Source organism: Sus scrofa, chromosome 15 (genome assembly GCF_000003025.6).
Source record: "Sus scrofa isolate TJ Tabasco breed Duroc chromosome 15, Sscrofa11.1, whole genome shotgun sequence".
Lineage (NCBI taxonomy): Eukaryota > Metazoa > Chordata > Mammalia > Artiodactyla > Suidae > Sus > Sus scrofa.
In genome coordinates this window covers 30,114,208-30,132,396 of record NC_010457.5, presented here as the reverse complement: position 1 = coordinate 30,132,396, position 18,189 = coordinate 30,114,208, and the positions used below count along the sequence as shown (strand labels likewise).

Genomic DNA, 18,189 nt, shown 5'->3' with positions numbered 1-18,189 from the left:
GCACTGGTCGCTGGGTTCCAGGAAACAGAGACAGGACAGAGGTTGCCTCCTGATATTCAAATTTCCCCAGAGTCAGGCCAACCATCCCAAAGCAGGCAACATGCCCTAAGCACACCCTCTGCAAGGGAAAAAGGAGAAACATTCACAGGGGAGCCCTCACAGAAAAGACAGCATCCCGGGGAAGATTGGCAAGTTGGGCAGGACAGCCTGGCATCAGGATGGTCAGGGTCCTCTGATCCTACAACGGAATGTTCAATTCCTAGTCCTCCTTGCCCACGACTGCTTAGGAAATAAAATTATATCTAAGGGGCTCAAGAGGAATAATTGGCTCCTTTCCCTTTCATATGTAAGAGATTATGCCTAAAAATAGTCTTTCCAAGAGTTCCCATTCATGGAGAGGCAGAAACAAATCTGACTAGGAACCATGAGAGTGGGGGTTCAATCCCTGGCCTCACTCAGTGGGTTAAGGATCTGGCATTGCCATGAGTGTGGTGTAGGTTGCAGACATGGCTCAGATCTGGCATTGTTACGGCTCTGGTGTAGGCCGGCAGCAACAGCTCTGATTAGATCCCTAGCCTGGGAACCTCCATATGCCACAGGTGCGGCCCTAAAAAGAAAAAAAAAAAAAAAAAAAAAAAAAGAAGGCTTTCCAGCCCCCCTGCCCCAGGGCCTCAGGACTAGGTGGCCCTGAGTGTCCACCACACCCGTGAAGAGATGTGAGCCCCTCTCAGGCTCTGCAGCAGGAGACCCTTAGAATAAGGTAAACGTGAAAGAAGCAGAAGGCACAGAAAACCCAATTCCTGTCAATCCATCCAGGAACAGGAAGACAGATGCTCACCAGGGTGGGAAACCGACAGGAAGACAGGAGGATGGGGGAGCTGCCCCCATGGAGTCAGCAGTCCCAGTCACAGTCATGGTCACGGTCACGGAGCAGGTTACCAAAGAAGGCAACGGTCTGGGGGAGGCAGGGCTTCCTCTGGAGGCAGAAGAGTGGTCAGAAGGAGCAGATCCAGGTGGCACCATGGTACCCAGTGAGCAAGGCTTCAACTACAGAAGCAGGGCTTTCAGAGAAGACACCCCCCACCCATCTGCCCTCCAAGAGGGAAGAGCAAGGAACAGTTCCGAAGCTGGGTGCTGGGAGGAGGAGAGGGGGAAGCCACTGGCCTTCTGCCTGCCAGAGACTCTGCCTCCATGGTCTCCACTGGTGGTCAGGCCGTGGCCTTCATGGGCTGGGCAGGGTCCTCCTGGCGGCAGCTTACAGGGGTGTGCTTCCTACATCTGGGGGTCCATGGGGCTGGGGCGGGAGGCAGCTGTCTGCTCTGCTTCTGCTCAGAGGCCACATTTCAGGATGACGTGGTAGCCGTCATTGCTTTCAGCTGCAAGAGAGAAATGCTAAGGTTTTACAGGAAGAAAAGCAGAGTACTGCAGCATCCAGGAAGGCCTGGGATCAGGGTACCAGCAGCCACCCTGCCATGAACATTGGCAGAGGTCACCCAGGTAAGACTGTGCACAGCTCAACGTGCTAATAAAAGCAGAAATTTCACCGCTGCCTGGCTCAGTTCCTTTTTTTTCCCCTCTCCTTTCTTTTTAGGGCCACATCTGCTGCCTATGGAAGTTCCCAGGCTAGGGGTTGAATTGGAGCTGCAGCTGAGGCCTACACCACGGCCTCAGCAACAGAGGATCCAGCCACATCTGCGACCTACACCACAGCTTGTGGCAAGGCTGGATTCTTAACCCCTGGAGTGAGACCAGGGATCGAACCACATCCTCATGGATACTAGTCGGGTTCTTACCCTGCTGAGCCACAACAGGAACTCCTTAAGTTTCTCTTGCCTGCGGGCCCTTTCCCCACAGCCTGAGGCCCAGGGACTAAAAAGCCACTGTCCAAGGAGGCTTCGGACACAGTGGGGGTCTTGGGGTATGATGGTCCCCGACCTCTGAAGGCACCTGCTGGCTAGATCCAGAGAATGCGGGGAGGGGACTGTCCTTATCACACTCCAGGGTCCACCATCCAGTCAGGGAGCTTTCATTTCCACATATGTCGTCCCCTCACCTGCCAGCCCCGTGGAAGTCACAGCTGGTTTTCCATTCCCCTGGCACGCAAGTTCCTTCTCAGACCCTTCAGTTCCGGCCCCCCAGCCCAGGGCCCGATCCATGCGGCCTGCAGCTCTATGCCATACCCACTGTTCCTGGAGACACACGCTTGGGAAGAACTCAAATCCATCTTGTAGTTAGCACTGGACTCAGGAGCAGGCATTGCCTGGCCAGGACTTCCCTTTCACAGTGACTATGGGGCCAGTCTTGCTAGTTCTCTGGTTTCTGAGGCTAGGTTTCCCAGCAGGTATGTGTTCCTTTTGCCCAGAGGCTGTTCCCTGGGAAAACTCCCCATCCACTGGCCTGCTCTTCCCTCACCACTCTGGGAGCCCAGGGGGAGCAGCTAAGGTACTTTAATGAAACAAGAAAGGGGCGGGGAGGCTTTACCTTTCAAGGTACTGAGGATGAAGCAGGACTCATCTTGGAAATTCTGCACCATCTGAAAAGCAAAGGAGAGACCATATCTCTTCACAAGGAGCCCAGAGAACGCCAAGCTTCAGGACCACAAGAGGCCGGGCACGTGCAATTGTCAGAAATGACAGCCGCTGAGTTCACACAAAGGCAGGAACACACTCATGCTTCACTTGCGGAGAGAAAAACGGGACACGAGGTAAGTGGACAGAGCAATGGTCATTGTGAGTAACAAGAAACTAAAGGACAGAAAAGGAGCCGGGAAGGGAATTCTGGAAATGTTTAATATGAAACTAAATTTTTAGTGATTTGCTTTCCTTTCACTTTCTCCTGGTGACCACGTCTTCCAATCCCCATCAGGACACACTATAAGAGCACATATGTGTAAAACAGCACCAGATACAACACCAAAGTGCAGAGTTCCCTGGTGGCTCACTGGGTTGAGGATCCGGTGTTGTCACTGCTGTGGTGCCGGTTTTTATACGGGGAGTTGTCAATATCTTGTACTAACTTATAAAGACTAGGAAAAAGAATACAATGTATAACTGAATCACTTTGCTGTGTACCTGAAACTAACACAACATTGTAAATCAACTCTACTTCAATATTAAAAAAAAAGCAAACCTAAAATGCTTTAAAGAAACCCTTGGTTTCTTTAAATATAAACAGAGCTCCATTCCCTGGGTCCACAAACACAGCAGAATCTAAGGATTACTCACCAGCTGCCTCTCGTTTTGACTCACAGCTCAGTGACCTTGGACAAGTCAACTTCCTGTCTCCAGGCCCTGTCTGTAAAATGGGGCTGTTTCGATGATAAAATATATATTTAGATAACCAAGATGTAGAGCAGAGGGACCTGGCCTCCTCTCCTGGTGGGGAGCTCTTCTCTGTGACTGCTTCATCAAACCGTCCACAGGACCCACAGGACCTAGCACCAATGACCACACACATCCCCCCTGCAGGTAGCTGCCCTGGATAGCTCCATGCACACACACAGAGCACCCTTAAGGATATTTAGAGCAGTGCCGTCCCTACGAGTGAAAACTAGAAACAACCCACGTTACACAATAGGAGAAGCAGCACAAACCAACTGTGTGACCTGACACACCCTGCCAGTCAGCGGGGCCAGCAACCTCCAGCAGCGCCCCTCAGCATGTGTGAATCACAAACCATAAATCCCAGAAGGATGCACTCATATTCCACTTACATGAATTTTTTTTTTTTTTTTTTGGCCACACCTGCGGCATACAGAAGTTCCCGGACCAGTGATCGAACCAGTGCCACAGCAGTGACAACGCTGGATCTGTAACCCACTGAGCCACTGGAGAAGTCCATGTGAAGTTTTAAAACAGGTGAAACTAAAACAATATATTGAGGAAGGACCAGGAATAGATTGGTACAGAATTCAGATCAGCAAGTGGAAGGGGAGTGAAAACAGCCCACCTACGGGCTTCTCACCACATTGCCCTAACCTGAGTGCAGGTATTGAGTACGTAGTTATTCTTGAAACTCTGCAAATGAGCCTTCTATACTCGTTGCATATGTATGCTGTATTTCACAATATACATGCAAAGAATGTGAAAAACATACACATTGACCTAAACCTACCCAACACACACACACACACACACACACACTAACCAAGAGGACAGCAAAACCCCTTTCCAAATGAAACGGTGAGACCCACGTTTTACTGCCTGCTCCCCCATCGTACCAATCCATCCACCTGTCAACCCCTGCCCCGCCCCCAGGGCCTAATGATGCGTGAAGTACATTTACGCTATACTGCTGGCCTGCTCCCTCTGAGACGCCTGGCCGCCCCACCACTCGGGCAAGCAAAACTTGAAGCAGGGCTCACATGGGCTTAATCAGTAACTCCCTTGTTTAATTAAGTGCCCTTGCACCCCAGGGGCGGGCTGCGCAGCTGGCCAGGCTGCCTCCAGCGCTCCTGGCAATTAAGAACCAAAGGTTTCCAATTGATTCGGGGTTAAGAGGCAGGGAGACTTTGGGGAATAAGAATCGCCTACTTAGCCGAGGTGGCGATGGAGCTCTGCGCTCTGCTTCACTTGCTTAACTGCCTACTCTGGGGGGCACAGGGCAGGTTAGGGAAGGAACTTCCTTCAGGGGGCAGTGAAATTGCAAGGGCTCCGAGCATTCCTGGCTTTTGTCTTTGCGATAGAAATTCACCGCGAGAGGCAAAGCGACAAGTTTTCCATGCCACTATCACTGCCTGTGGCTCAGGGCACTTTAACCTCCCAGGCGATGCTAGAGGACATTCTAGCGACTCCAGGCTTCATGATCTCTATCTTGTGAAATGGGGATGAAAAACCCCACTGCCTTAGCTTTAAATGTAATGCTAAATGTTAAAGAATTCTAACCTGGTGACCAAAATGGCAAATTGCAGATCGGTGTACCTGTGGTTCAAGTGGATCCTGGTTGTGTGTTTTAAAAACCCACACCCACACACACTCGGGCACACAATGGACACTCGCACAAAAAATGACCTGACAGAATCACATCAAACCTAATCAAAATGCAGCGAAGAAAAGAGAGTGGGGGAAGATCAGAATCTGTTTTATATTGTCTGACTTCTTATGCTAATTGTGAATTCCTTTCTAATTAAAAAAGAAGGAAGACACTACCTTGCCAACCTCTAGAGCCAAACTCCCATGAAATAGGAGACACCCATGCAGGGACTCAGGCAATTATGGTGACTAGTGGCAGCAGGATTGTTATTAATAATGACAACTTGTGAAATATACACACATGAAAACCCATACATTTTATACATTGTCCTTTGCTCCCCAAAACAAGTGCCTAACTCAGCATCTCCTGGTACCTGGCACTGTTTTTCTCATCTTAGCTTTTTACTATAACCTGCTCAATGAGTAGAATGATCCCCATTTTGCAGACACAGAAACTGAGGCTCAGAGATGCTAAGTAGATTTGCCCGAGGTTGCTCAGCTGCGAGAGGCCAGTTCCATAATCCTCTACGCAGAGGTTTTCGCAGTTCTCAAAGGGGGAGGAAGGTCTGCTGGGGGATGGGCTGGGCTGGGGGCTCAGGGTTCCGCCACCACTGCCCCCACCAGCACAGGTCTGTCTCAAGGCCTCTTTTCAGGAGTCAGACAGGCTGCTGGCTTCAAGTGAGGTTCTGCTGCTGGACCACCAGGGGTTCCCACCACAGCCAGACCTCCTAGGAGCTATGTACCTTGGGCCAATTACTCAGCCTCTCTGTGAAACTGGATCGTGATAGCCCTCATTTCGCGGGGAGGCTGTCGGGATTAGACACTAGGAAGGGGTCCAGGATAGAACACGCTTAAAAGCTTTTGTTCTACAACATGCAGGCATGGCCGAAACGTATCAGCAAACCGTTTTGATAACCCTGTTCTGAACCAGGAATGGGATCTGATCCCTTGAGGGCTCGGTCATGACTGAGTTGTGTTCAGTATCCGTGTTCTCGGTCAGGGGCACTTGTGCCCTGCATAGCCCTGTGTGGCCAGCGACAGACCAGGCAGGCTGTGACACCTTCGCCATCAGCAGAGGAAGCCTCTGTTCTCCTGAGCCACATCCTCTCCATCACCAGCCCAGTCCACTTCACCCTCTGGGGGGCCTTCCTTGTCCTGACAAGGGGGAGCGCCCTTGTCCTGACTCCCAACTGTAAGCGCCCTGAGGCAGAGATGGGGGGGTCCCCTGGTTCCTGCAGAGCACCTGGCCAAGGGTAGCGGGGGTGGAAACAACAGTTCTTCAGACCCCTCCCTCTGGCCCTCCAGGCAGCCCCTGCAGCAGAGAGCAGGTGGCAGACCAGGTTGCCCCCACCTCCCTGGGGTGCCCTTCAGGGGCAGGTCTTGGGTTCCTGGGCTGGGGCATACAGGGCTCACCTCATTGCTGACCACCACGTGGATGCCAGTGGGGCCCTGCCGGTACACTCGGTGGATGTGCTGTGGGGAGATGCTGTACAGGTTGGCAATCTTCTCAATCAGCTCCAAGGTAGTCAGCTCCTCCAGGAAGATGGCGTGGTACACTGGAGGCCGGAGGAGAGAGGTCTGCTATAGAGCAAGCATCTGCCTTTTCATGAGGTGCCTACCCCTCCCCAACCCCCAAACCAGGAACTTGCTGTAAGGATGCCCACACCTGGATGGACTCGCAGGATCTGGCTATACTGGGGACGCGTCTAGAAGCCACAAGGCCTGTGCACCACCCAGCACCAGGTGAAAAGATGCCAGGCTATGTTCTTTATTCCTACTGGGGGATTCATGTAAAATGGAGAATCCCTGGATCCACCCCAGACCCAAGGACACCCCCTAAGGGGTGGGGGCTGCAGGAAGAAGAGCTGGCCAAAATCTGCCTTTCCCACAAGCTTCCAGGGATCCTGAGGCAACAGCTTCAGATGGCCAAGAGGGAGCCTTAAAGACAATTTCTTTCTTTCTTTCTTTTTCTTTTTTTTTTGTCTTTTGTCTTTTTAGGGCCACGGCACATGGACGTTCCCAAGCTAGGGGTTGAATTGGAGCTGTTGCTGCCGGCCTACTCCACAGCCACGCAACACCAGATCTGAGCCACGTCTGTGACCACCACCACAGCTCATGGCAACGCTGAATCCTTAACCCACTGAGTGAGGCCCAGGATTGAACCGGCAACCTCATGGTTCCTAGTCGGATTTGTTTCTGCTGTGCCAAGACAGGAACTCCAAGACAATTTCTAAATGACTGCAAAAGAGACAGAGTCTGGTCCTCGCCCTTCTCCATAGCGTCAACAGTATCCAGCTGGAGCACCATGACCCCAGGTGCATGGGTGGTGCAGGGAGAAGAGGGGGCACCAGGAGTGTTGCCAGCCAGTCAGAAGGAAACAGTGACCTTGAGGTAGAAGCATAACCCAAACCGGCTGGGTAGAAAGAAAACCCCATCTGTGACCTGGGGTAAGGACTCAAAGCTCAGGGGCTTCAAGTTCCTCAAAAGTAAAACACCTCGGGGTTCCCTATTGGTGCAATGGTGGAGGATCCGGTACTGTCACTGCTGAGGCTCTGGTCACTATTGTGGTGCGGGTTCGATCCCTGGCCCGGGAACTTCTGCATGCCAAAAGTGTGGCCAAAAAAAAAAAAAAAAAAAAAAAAGTAAGACAATTGGATTAAACTACAGGTGTCCAACTCCTCATTCAACTATGGAAGGAACACTTGGTTCAGCAACTCTGATCAGTGGCCCCATACGTTAAAAGCACATGTGGGAGTTCCCCTTGTGGCTCAATGGAAACGAATCTGACTAGGAACCATGAGGTTGAGGGTTCGATGCCTGGCCTCACTCAGTGGGTTAAGTTTCCAGCATTGCCATGAGCTGTGGTGTAGGCCGCAGACATGGCTCAGATCCTGCATTGCTGTGGCTGTGGTGTATACCACCAGCTACAGCTCCAATTAGACCCCTAGCCTGGGAACTTCCATATGCTGTGACTGCAGCCCTAAAAAGCAAAAAAAAAAAAAAAAAAAAAAAAAAAGCACATGTGGACACACACAGTGGCACACACAGTGACTCCCTTTGAAGCAGGCACAGAGGCTCTGGAGTTCCAGCCATACAACACACCTGCCTTCCCAGGATTTCAAGGATCTCCGTCAGAGAATGTGGTCACTGGTGTGACATTCCTTCTGGTGCTGACACTGAGTAAGAAACCCGGGCCTCATCTAAGATTCCTTTTTATAACAGAATACGAACAGTACCTCTCCCCACCCACCAACTTTTCAGAGCCCATTCCAGTTTTTCTTATTTTACTGCTCAAATAAATTGGACTGCTGGCAAAAGAGCACAGGAAGGATTACAGCGTGGCCCTTTTGTTGCGGGTCTTCCCTGCCCCTGGAGGAATGTGGGGCCACCAGCCCTGCCCTGAGCCAGTGAAAGGTCAGCCAGCCCCTGCTCAGAACTCCTCTCAGCCTCCTCTCATTGGGGCTGTGTGGGGAAACAAGACCCCTCGAGTGGGCAGCCCTGGGTTAAACCTTGACTCTGCCCAGAAGACAGAGTTTCCATGGTGGCTCAGCGGCTTACAAACCGACTAGCATCCATGAAGATGTGGGTTTGATCCCTGGCCTTGCTCAGTGGGTTAAGGATCCAGTGTTGCTGTGGCTATGGTGTAGGGTGGCAGCTGCAGCTCCAATTCAACCCCTAGCCTGGGAACTTCCATGTCCTTCAGGTGAGGCTGTAAAAAGCAAAAAACAAAACAAACCAAAAAAAAAAAAAAAAAAAAAAACTGAACCCCAAAGAGCCATGTGCCCTGGAGGTTCCCCAAGAGCCTTCCTGAGCAACCGAATCACATGGGAAAGGTTCATCCCACTTGGGGAGACATGGGGGAGGGGCGCTCTCAGGAACATAGCTGTCAAGTGTCACTTATCACCAGCCTGGGAGCCAGAAGGCCGACTCTCATTTCTACCGTGAGCAGCTAAGTGACACCAGGGGCACACATCTCCTTTCCAGGCCTGTCTCCCCAGGTGGAAAGTCAGTAAACAGGACTAGATGGTCTGGGAAATGATTTCCACCTTAAACATTTCCATCTCAGGATGAAGTGTAACAAAGATTCCTCGGGCACGACACGGGGAGACAGTCTCAGTGAACAGACTCGTGCCGTGGCTTTTCCTTCTGTCTCCTCCCCCCGTGGAACCAGCCCCAGTGGGAGGGGCTCCCCACAACCCACCACACAGATTGGGGTCCCCGCCACCATCCCGCTTCTGCTGTAGGGGTGCGCGGTTCTGCTCCAGCTCCTGACAGACGTAAATGGTCATCTTCGGCCTCACGTTCCTGGCAGGAGGAAAGGAAATAAATAGCAGATGTGTGTGCGGGGGGAACCAGACTCTGTGGTTCCAGAATGTTATAGAACACAAAGTGGAAAGAGCAGTAGGAGGCCCTTAGGGAGAAGGAAGGAAGGCTGCCATTCTGGCAGACTTTGCTGAAGACAGAGAGATGAACGATCCTCCAACCTGCCCACAGGGGGCTCTGTCCAGGGGACCAGCCTCAAGATAGGAGGTGTTCTTCAGGTTGCTAATGAGGCAAATGCTTTCTCCAACTTGCTCCAAGCCGGGCGCCCTTTCAGAACCTCCACCCACAACTCACCTTATCCTCATACACCTATTCAGGGCAGCTACCATCTCATTCTACGGATGAGGAAACTGAGGCCCGGGGACAGGGTGGGGTTAAGGGTTTGCCCAGGTTTGCCCAGGTACAAAGTCCCTAAGCAGTGGATCTGGGATTCAAACCCAGGTGTACCCTCTGACTCTAAAACTGTGCTGCCCATGTGTGACTATTAAATTCACCAAAGTTAAATAAAATTTAAAATTCAGCTGGTGCATTACACTCGCCTTGGATCAAGTGCTCCACAATCACCTGAGATCAGGGCTGCTATACTGAACGGTGCTACAGAAAATTCTACCAGACCCAGCACTGAAGACGGCTGCAGGGTGCTGAGTGATCACACAGATCCATGCCTGCCACTTCCTTCCCCTCCCTGCCTCAAGGAGGCACCTTGAGGCTCAGAACCATGCAAGGTACTAAGAGGCCAAGGCCAAGGGAGGGGGCCTCCAGGCAGAGTGTGATACAGGCCCTGCCATCTCACTGCCTCCCTGAAGCCCATATCCCACTCCTGGCACCTCCTCCTGCACCTGCTCCTGGGTGAGCCCCAACCCCACTAGCCAGCCCACAGGGTGTCCTCAGAGGCTGAGATGCAGGTTACCTGCCACACACCGCCTCCAGTGGGAACAGACACTCACCTGCCTTTGATGGCATTGAAGAGCCGGATCCCATCAGCAGGGCCGCAATCTGGACCAGATCATCGCGGGACATCTTCAGCAGGTCAGCACCTGGGCAGGTAAAGGGAGCTGCCTGTTAACAGGGCGCCAGGATAAAGCTGCATCCCCAGGCACCTGCAGGCCCTGGGGTGGGGAAGGGCCAGCATCACCGTCAGGGGGCACAGCATCTCACAGAAAGAGCAAGTGCTAAACAACATCAGATCACAGCCCGAGGAATGCCAGAAGCCCAACAACTGCACTGGCACAACTCAGCACCCACGGGCATTTGTAGAGGTCAGGAGTCTTCACCACCTGGGCCTGCCTGGCCTGCCCTCTGTGCTTTTATTGGCATCAATGGCATGCATGTATCTTATCAGCATGTGGCACTGATTACGTGCACTCGTCTGCAGGCAGATGCTCACTGCTCCCTGGGTGCAGCCATTCTGCATGCACCCAGCACTCAGATTAACTGGTAGAACAGGAGTTCCCATCGAGTCACAGCAGAAATGAATCCAACTAGGAACCATGAGGTTGTGGGTTTGATCCCTGGCCTCGCTCAGTGGGTTAAAGATCTGACATTGCTGTGAGCTGTGGTGTGGGTTGCAGACATGGCTCGGATCCCGGGTTGCTGTGGCTGTGGTGTAGGCTGGCAGCTGTAGCTCCGATTAGACTCCTAGCCTGAGAACTTCCATATGCCACAGGTGTGGCTCTAAAATGCAAAAAAAAAAAGAAAAAGAAAAGAAAAGAAAAGAAAGGGAAAGAAAGGGAAAGAAAGAAAGAAAGAAAGAAAGAAAGAAAGAAAGAAAGAAAGAAAGAAAGAAAGAAAGAAAGAAAGAAAGAAAGAAAGAAAAACAGAAACAGGCAGAACATTTCCACAGGCCCCTCATGCCAGCCATGCCCCCACATCCGGGGAACTGGGGGCCTAGCTTCGTCCATGCAGAGGATTTGGCTTGGTTTTTGGAATTTTTATGAATAGAATTGAAGAGTATGCACTGTTTGTTTCTGAGTCTGGCTCTCTCCCTCCAAGTTCCTTTAAGGGCTCATTCTTGTCGTATGTAGTTATTGATCATTCATGCCCATTTTTACGTAGTATTTATTGCACGAATAAACCACAATTCCTGTACCCCTCTCTGCGGATGGGCATTGGGGTGCTCCCAGTTAGGGGCTACCATGAATAAGGATCTACGAATACCCTCCTAGGTGGACACTGCCCCTTCCTCAAAGCCCAAGGAGTCCCCTAGAGCTCTGTGACCACGTGGACCCTCCAAGGTACATGGCTGACATCAGCCTTCTGCTGAAAACCTGCCAACAGCTACGAGACCCAGAGCCACAGCATCCACCCTTTCCTCCTGCCACAGGTAAGGTACAGTTTTAGGTACAATTGTCTGTGCACTCGGGCCTCCATTCCATAGCGGGTAAAAGCCAAAGTCCTGGCACTGCTTCACCAGGGACCTGGGTGCCTTTGACCTCACCACCTGCCTGGACCACTCAGCCCCATTCCTGGGGTCCTCTGCTCCGTAGCCCCACCAGGCAGGCCCCCACCTTACACCCCTGCACTCGCCGCCTGCTTGGCAAGCTCATCCCGCACCCTCCCATCGGCTCACCCTCTTGCCTACCCCCCTTGCCTCCCCCAGCTTTGCTCAAGAATACTTCTCAGTAAAGCCACCCTGCTTTAGATGGCAGCTCCCCTCCACCTCCTGCCCAGGCCGGGTCAGGTCCCGCCCCTGAGGCTGCCTCTCACAGAGGGTCACAGCCTACTGATATGGGTGCTTACACCTCCATGCAGACTCAGACCTGCAGGGCCCCTGCCCGGCTGCCCTCCCAATAGAAAGGACGTGCTTAGAAAAGCTGAGCTCGGAGTTCCCATCGTGGCTCAGTGATTAACGAACCTGACTAGGAACCATGAGGTTGCGGGTTCGACCCCTGGCTTTGCTCAGTGGGCTGGGGGTCCAGCATTGCCGTGAGCTATGGTGTAGGTTGCAGACGTGGCTCGGATCCCGTGTTGCTGTGGCTCTGGCGTAGGCTGGTGGCTGTATCTCTGATTTGACCCCTAGCCTGGGAACCTCCATATGCTGTAGGAACAGCCCAAGAAATGGCAAAAAGACAAAAAATAAGGAAAAGCTGAGCTTGAAGATTTGGGGTGGGGTCTGGGGGTGCTGTTTCCCTTCTTTGGGGGCCACTCCTCTGGTTTTGGCCAACACTTGACTCCCTGCCACCCTGGACTGGCAAGGTCCATGGCCCAGTTACCTTGTCCCCTCCACCCCCAGCTCAGGGCTCTCTCTGAAAAACCTTTAGAGAAGGAAAAGCCAGCTTTCTGCTCCTGCCTGTGGCTGCACCACTGTCTCCCAGGTCACACCTCCAGAAAAGGTGTGACAGCAGCATTTGGTAGGAAAAGGCCCAGGAGGCTCACTGACTACATCCTGGCCTGCTTCATAACGGGCCCTTCCAGGCAGACCAGAGCCCACCCCCCGGGGCGAGGGTGTCTTGAAAGGCTCCCAGACGGTTATCCCTTAGAGCCACACATGGCTGGAAACCCAGGGACAGGACCACCTCACACCTCTGGGTCCCCAGGACAGACCACCCCACCTACCCCACCCCCAACTCCCCGGGCACTGAAGGCACGTCCAGATGAGAACTGGCCTTGCAGAGCCTTCCAAGAGCCCCACGGATCCCCGCATGGTTCAGAGATGCTCACCCGAGAAGCTGGCAAACAGCCGGCAGAACTGGGAGAATCTGTTGCGATGGAGCCACTGCTGGGCGTCCTGCATGGAGGCCGAGGGGAGCAGGTGCTGCGGGCAGAGAGCAGAGGCCTCAGGGGGGTGCCCGGCCTACATGGGGACCAGCCACCAGAGCCCTGCCACAGACACTTACGTCACTGCCCACAGGCAGGGCCTCCACAGGGTGGGTTGGGGAGCTGTTGCTGCAGAGGAAGAAGACAGGCAGTGAGTGGGCAGGAGGCCACCTTCCCGGCCTGGATGCTCCCTGCCAGCCTGTATTTCTCGTCCTTCAGCTCTGGGCACATTTGACATGAAGCAGGTCCTCAAGAGACACACAGGCAGGATGCTCCACCCCTGGAAAGCCCTTTAGAAGCCTCCGGTATAGACAGGGGGTTCTGATCAGCTCTACACACCCCCACCCCCACTCCAAGGCTCTGGGTTTGCTTTGGCCGGAACTCAGGGTCCCCACCACAGCCTCAGCTCAAGGGGAGGGCAGGCTGACCAAGGAGACTGGGCCTCCTGCCCTACAGGAACTCGGTGTCTGGACAGCAAAGGACCAACCAAACCCAGGAGAGGGCAGAGGACTCCCACGGGGAATTAACTCTACAGTGAAGAAGCACCCACGGTTTGGCGTCAGCCACGAGAAAACCACTTGCATGGTTTCCCCCAAAGGGAGGCGGGGATGTGTACACCTGGGTCTTTAAGTCAAGAGAAAGACACACTTAGAGACAGCCTCCCAGAGGGGCAGTGGTGATGGGAATAGAAATGGACTTAATATCACGGAACCAGCCACTTTTTAAAAATGGTAAATTTTACATTATGCATATTTTTCCACTCTAAGGAAAAAAAAAAAGCTCCCTGCAAGGATGACCCCAGGCCAGTCCTCGGTGGCCACAGATGCACACAGTCAGGGTCCATGGGGTGCCGGGTCCTTTAGGCAGGTTACCCTGACCCTGCATGGAATTCCTATCCACTTGGTAGTGAGGAAACCAAGGCTGGAAGAGGTTAAGGAATGTACCACCTCCAGAAAGGTGTATATTTAAGACTAGGTCTGCCTGAATCTAAATATGACAGCTCTGGAGTTCCCTGGTGGCTCAGGGGGTTAAGGATCTGGTGTGTTCCCTGCATAGGATCGGGTCATTTCTGTGGCATGGGTTCAAATGCCTGGCCTGGGAACTTCCACATATATATGACAGCCTCTTCCAGGTGCCCCTCACCTCATAAATCAAGGTCATGTCTTGTTTGCCCATCAATAAAGTACTTCTCTGCCAAGCATGGCTCCGAGAAACCTGCATGGTCTATGCTCACCTGTGAAACACACCTGGCACCCTCTCCATCACACCCTGCCCCACTGAGCAGAAAGGACACAGCACCAGGTGATGCTGTGGCCCTGGTACAGGTTGGACAGCTCCCCACCAGCCCCTGCCTCCCGTCACCCTGGAGTCAGCATGGCCTTTGCAGAGCTGGGTGACCCACAGTGAGGCCACCTCTGAGTGGCCACCCCTGACACCCAGGGCAGAGAGGATCCTGTGCTAACCCCCACTGCCTAGTGACAGGGCACAAGGGGTGAAAAAAGAGCCAAGAAGGCCCCTCCAGCTGCTGCGGGGTCCAGAGGTTGGCTTCCTGAGGCCCCAGCTGTATAGGGGGTGGGCTTTGCCCTGGGAGGCACTGGGCAGACTGCCCCAGGAGGCTGTCCCAGGGCTCCCACAGGCCAGCTGCTGGCCTACTTCCCCTCCAAATGGCCTTTCTAGTAGTATGTTCAAGCACAAAACTCAGTACACATGATGCTGAAAATGGCTGTGAAGACAACACTGGTAAGCCACCCTGAAACCCCAGGGGATGCCACAGAGGAGGCTGGAGAAGGGAGCCCACACCTGTGGTCACTCCAGGGTCCGCCAGGGGAGGAAGGTCGCACGTACCCTTCACCGAGGCCGAAGCTGTTTGGAGAGCCGTTGTAGCTTGGGGAGGAGGCACAGTTTGCTTGGTAAGCCACGTCGGGCCACGGGGAACACTGCGGGGAGAGAGCATGGGGGAGCAGTGGGCCCAGAGGAGCTGGACCTGCGGACGTGAAGAACCTGGCCTTCCTGGCCCTCCCATTTCCGTGTGAAACCATGCTCCTTAACACCCAACCCACGCTGACCCAGAGCCTGCGTGAGTCAGGCTGGGCGGGCTCCTAGGGCCAGGCTGGAAAGATCAATAGGGCAGAGGGGAGATCTCATGGACAGTAGGGCACCCCGAGAACAAGCAAAGCACAACTCGTGTCTCTTGGAGCTGCCTAGTAGTCAAAACAAAGAGGGCAACCTTTGGAGTTCCCATTGTGGCTCCGTGAAAATGAACTCGACTAGTATCCATGAGGACGTGGGTTTGATCTGTGGCCTCACTCAGAAGGTTAAGGATCTGGTGTTGCTGTGAGCCATGGTGTAGGTCACAGACACAGCTCAGATCCTATGTTTCTGTGGCTGTGGTGTAGGCCGGAAGCTGCAGCTTCAGTTCAACCCCTAGCCTGGGAACTTCCACATGCCATGGGTGCAGCCGTAAAAAAGAAAAAGATACTCAACTATTTTTGAGTAACATACAATAAATTTAGCACGTGGAAAATCAAAAAAGAAAAGAAAAAGACAAAAAAGAATCTCCCAATGGTCTCAGGCAAGGCACTTGCACACTGGCCAGGAGCAGGCCCTCTGCAATGTGACTCCCTGTGCGTTCATTACATTTTAGGCATCCTGCTCAGAGCTAAGGGAGATGAAGCAACAGGAAAGATGTGCTTCTTGAACTCCAGGAACTTGAGGTGCAGAAGCCAAAACCATGAGAATCTCCCCGGGAAAGTGGAAATGTCCTGGTTCTGCAGCTGCGAGGAGCCGGAGCTCAAAGGCTTCACTTCGTCCCTTCCAGTGACAGCACCACTTGGGAGAAGCCCATCTAAAGCATCCCTGAGGGTTACTGCCACCTGCCTGACCACAGGGTAAATATTTAACTTTGTTACTAGTGATGGCTGGAATGTGGGTGCTTGATCCTGGAGCCCAGGGGAGGTCAACGGATGAGCTGACACATGGGGGGGCTGTCAGTTCACAAGGTCACAGGCAAGGTGGGGATTTCAACACCTGGCCTCTGTGACAGGGGCTGGGTTGGATGCCCCAGCAGCCTGTCCTGTGGCAGGAAGTCAGGGGGGAGGCAGGAGCAGGGAGGCCAAGGCCCAGGCAGGAAGGAGAGGTGTCAGCAGGCAGGACTGGTCAGCGGACCCGGCCTGGGAAGAGCTAAGTGGCCCAAGCGCTGCCCCACGCCGTGCAGTGCTGGCTCTGCCCTGCTGGAGCAGGCAGGGCTCCTCCTGTACCAGGGCCCTTTGGCCACTGTCAGCCTCAATCAGAGGAAAGGCCAGCACCCATCTGCCTGAACCATAGAACTAGCTTCCCTGCTGTCCTGTCGCAACTACTCTTCTGCGTGTGGCTTGTCTCACACATACACACACCCTGCACCCTCACACACGGCTTGTCAGCCAGGACCAGACCATCATCCTCTAGCCACTCTGTGCCTGGGCTTTACCCTTAAAACAGGCTTAAACCGCACCACCCCCCCCCCCCGCCCTGCCCAGCACTGGGCCTTAGGCAGCCATGCAGGGCCTTCTGAGTAAATCAATTTATTCAGTAACCTCATTAGCAGGCCTGACTGCAGAACACACTGGGGAAGAGTCAATAAAAAGAAAAACAAAGAGGAGTTCTCATTGTGGCTCAGTGGGTCAAGAACCCAACTAGTATCCATGAGGATGCGAGTTTGATCCTAGGCCTGGCTCAGTGTGTTAAGGATCCAGTGTTGACGTGAGCTGTGGCGTAGGTCACAGGTGAGGCTCGAATCCAGTATTGCTGAGGCTGCAGCTCCAATGCAACCCCTAGCCTGAGGACTTCCACATGCTGTGGGTGCAGCCCTAAAAAGCAAAACAGGAGTTCCCCTTGTGGTGCAGCGGAAACGAATCCAGCTAGGAATCATGAGGTGGTGCTTGGAGGGATATTTTCTGATGGAGATGCTCTTACATGTTTTGAATTTGGACCATGTGAATATACTGTCTTTTCAGAAAAAATTAAAATCACCTAATTGTGAAATGTGCAAACGGCAGCAGGGAGTTAGAAGTTATTAGAGTTATTCATGAAACACCCTCTTGGACACCAGGCCTGACTGCATAGAGACAGCTCCAGACACGAGATACACCAAATCTGAAGGGTGCTCCAAGAAGCAGCATTCACCCCACTTGGGCACCTTTCCAAGAATCTGAGCCAACAGCACCCTTGCCCGTCCCTGGCAGAAGGCCCCCCAAGGCTCACCTCTGAGAGGATAGTGGTTTCATAGGATGGCTGGTACTTCTCCTTCTCTTGGGCTGTTCTTTTCTCCATCTTCTCCCGGTCAGTCTTCTGTTTCCGGTCGGCTCCCTTGGGCTGCGGTAAGTGCAGAGCACAGGGGTCCAGTTAGTTCAAAGCGGGCTGGGGCGGCTGTCAGGGGAAGATCCAGGCCTGAGCAAAGGCCCCCAAGCCTGCACGTTCCCTGCCTCACCCGGGGCCCAGAAGCCCAGGCAGGATCTCATGGAAGAAAAACATCTCTGTAACTTGCCAGGCATCCAACACAGGGTCCTCCTGCCACAGCCCTTCCCACCCCAAGGGAACTCAGAGCCTGCTCCTGGGTCCAATCAGCTGCTTATGCAGAAATGCTGGGAATAGACCTTTACCGGTGCCCCATTGCTAATGGAAAGGACCTCTCAAGGGCCTTCCTTGGGTTACACAGGAAGAGTGACAGGTGGACAAACTAGGAACTGCCTACTGGGGCCTGGTCTACACTCACAGGCCGTGAAATCCTGGATATACTGCAAAGACCTCTTGCCTCCTACCCTTAGGGCTCTGGCCACACTCTCAGCTTATACTCGCCCAGCAGGACGGTATCTGTCCTGCTGTGGCCTATCCTGGGCACCCAGCAAACCTTACAGGTGTCCGGGCCTCACAAGTACTGGCCTCCTATACAGATTAGGACTCTGAGGCTCCAGTGGTCCATCAAGACTGGAGGGGAACCACATGCTGACTGGGTCACACAGTCCAGGTGCTCACTGCCACCAGGCTGGCCCCAGCAGGCCCAGCAGACAGGGACCGTCTTGACATCACTGGACTATCCCCTCCTGAGCTCCTGGCCCTGCTGGCAGAGTCAGATAGCAAGACTGCATGGGGGTCAAGAACCGGG

The 18,189-nt window shown here is 53.4% G+C and overlaps 1 protein-coding gene across 1 annotated transcript in view; it reads right to left on the bottom strand.

Moving 5' to 3' along the window:
• The window catches only part of TFCP2L1 (transcription factor CP2 like 1), a 59,669-nt gene continuing 42,066 nt past the window's right edge, over nucleotides 587–18,189 (bottom strand). The window contains 10 exon segments of the mRNA XM_005671641.3: nucleotides 587–1,376; nucleotides 2,482–2,533; nucleotides 6,384–6,526; nucleotides 9,172–9,275; nucleotides 10,241–10,289; nucleotides 10,292–10,330; nucleotides 12,954–13,047; nucleotides 13,130–13,178; nucleotides 14,895–14,986; nucleotides 17,289–17,399. Coding sequence (XP_005671698.2) covers nucleotides 1,330–1,376; nucleotides 2,482–2,533; nucleotides 6,384–6,526; nucleotides 9,172–9,275; nucleotides 10,241–10,289; nucleotides 10,292–10,330; nucleotides 12,954–13,047; nucleotides 13,130–13,178; nucleotides 14,895–14,986; nucleotides 17,289–17,399 — 780 coding nt within the window. The 3' untranslated portion in view covers nucleotides 587–1,329.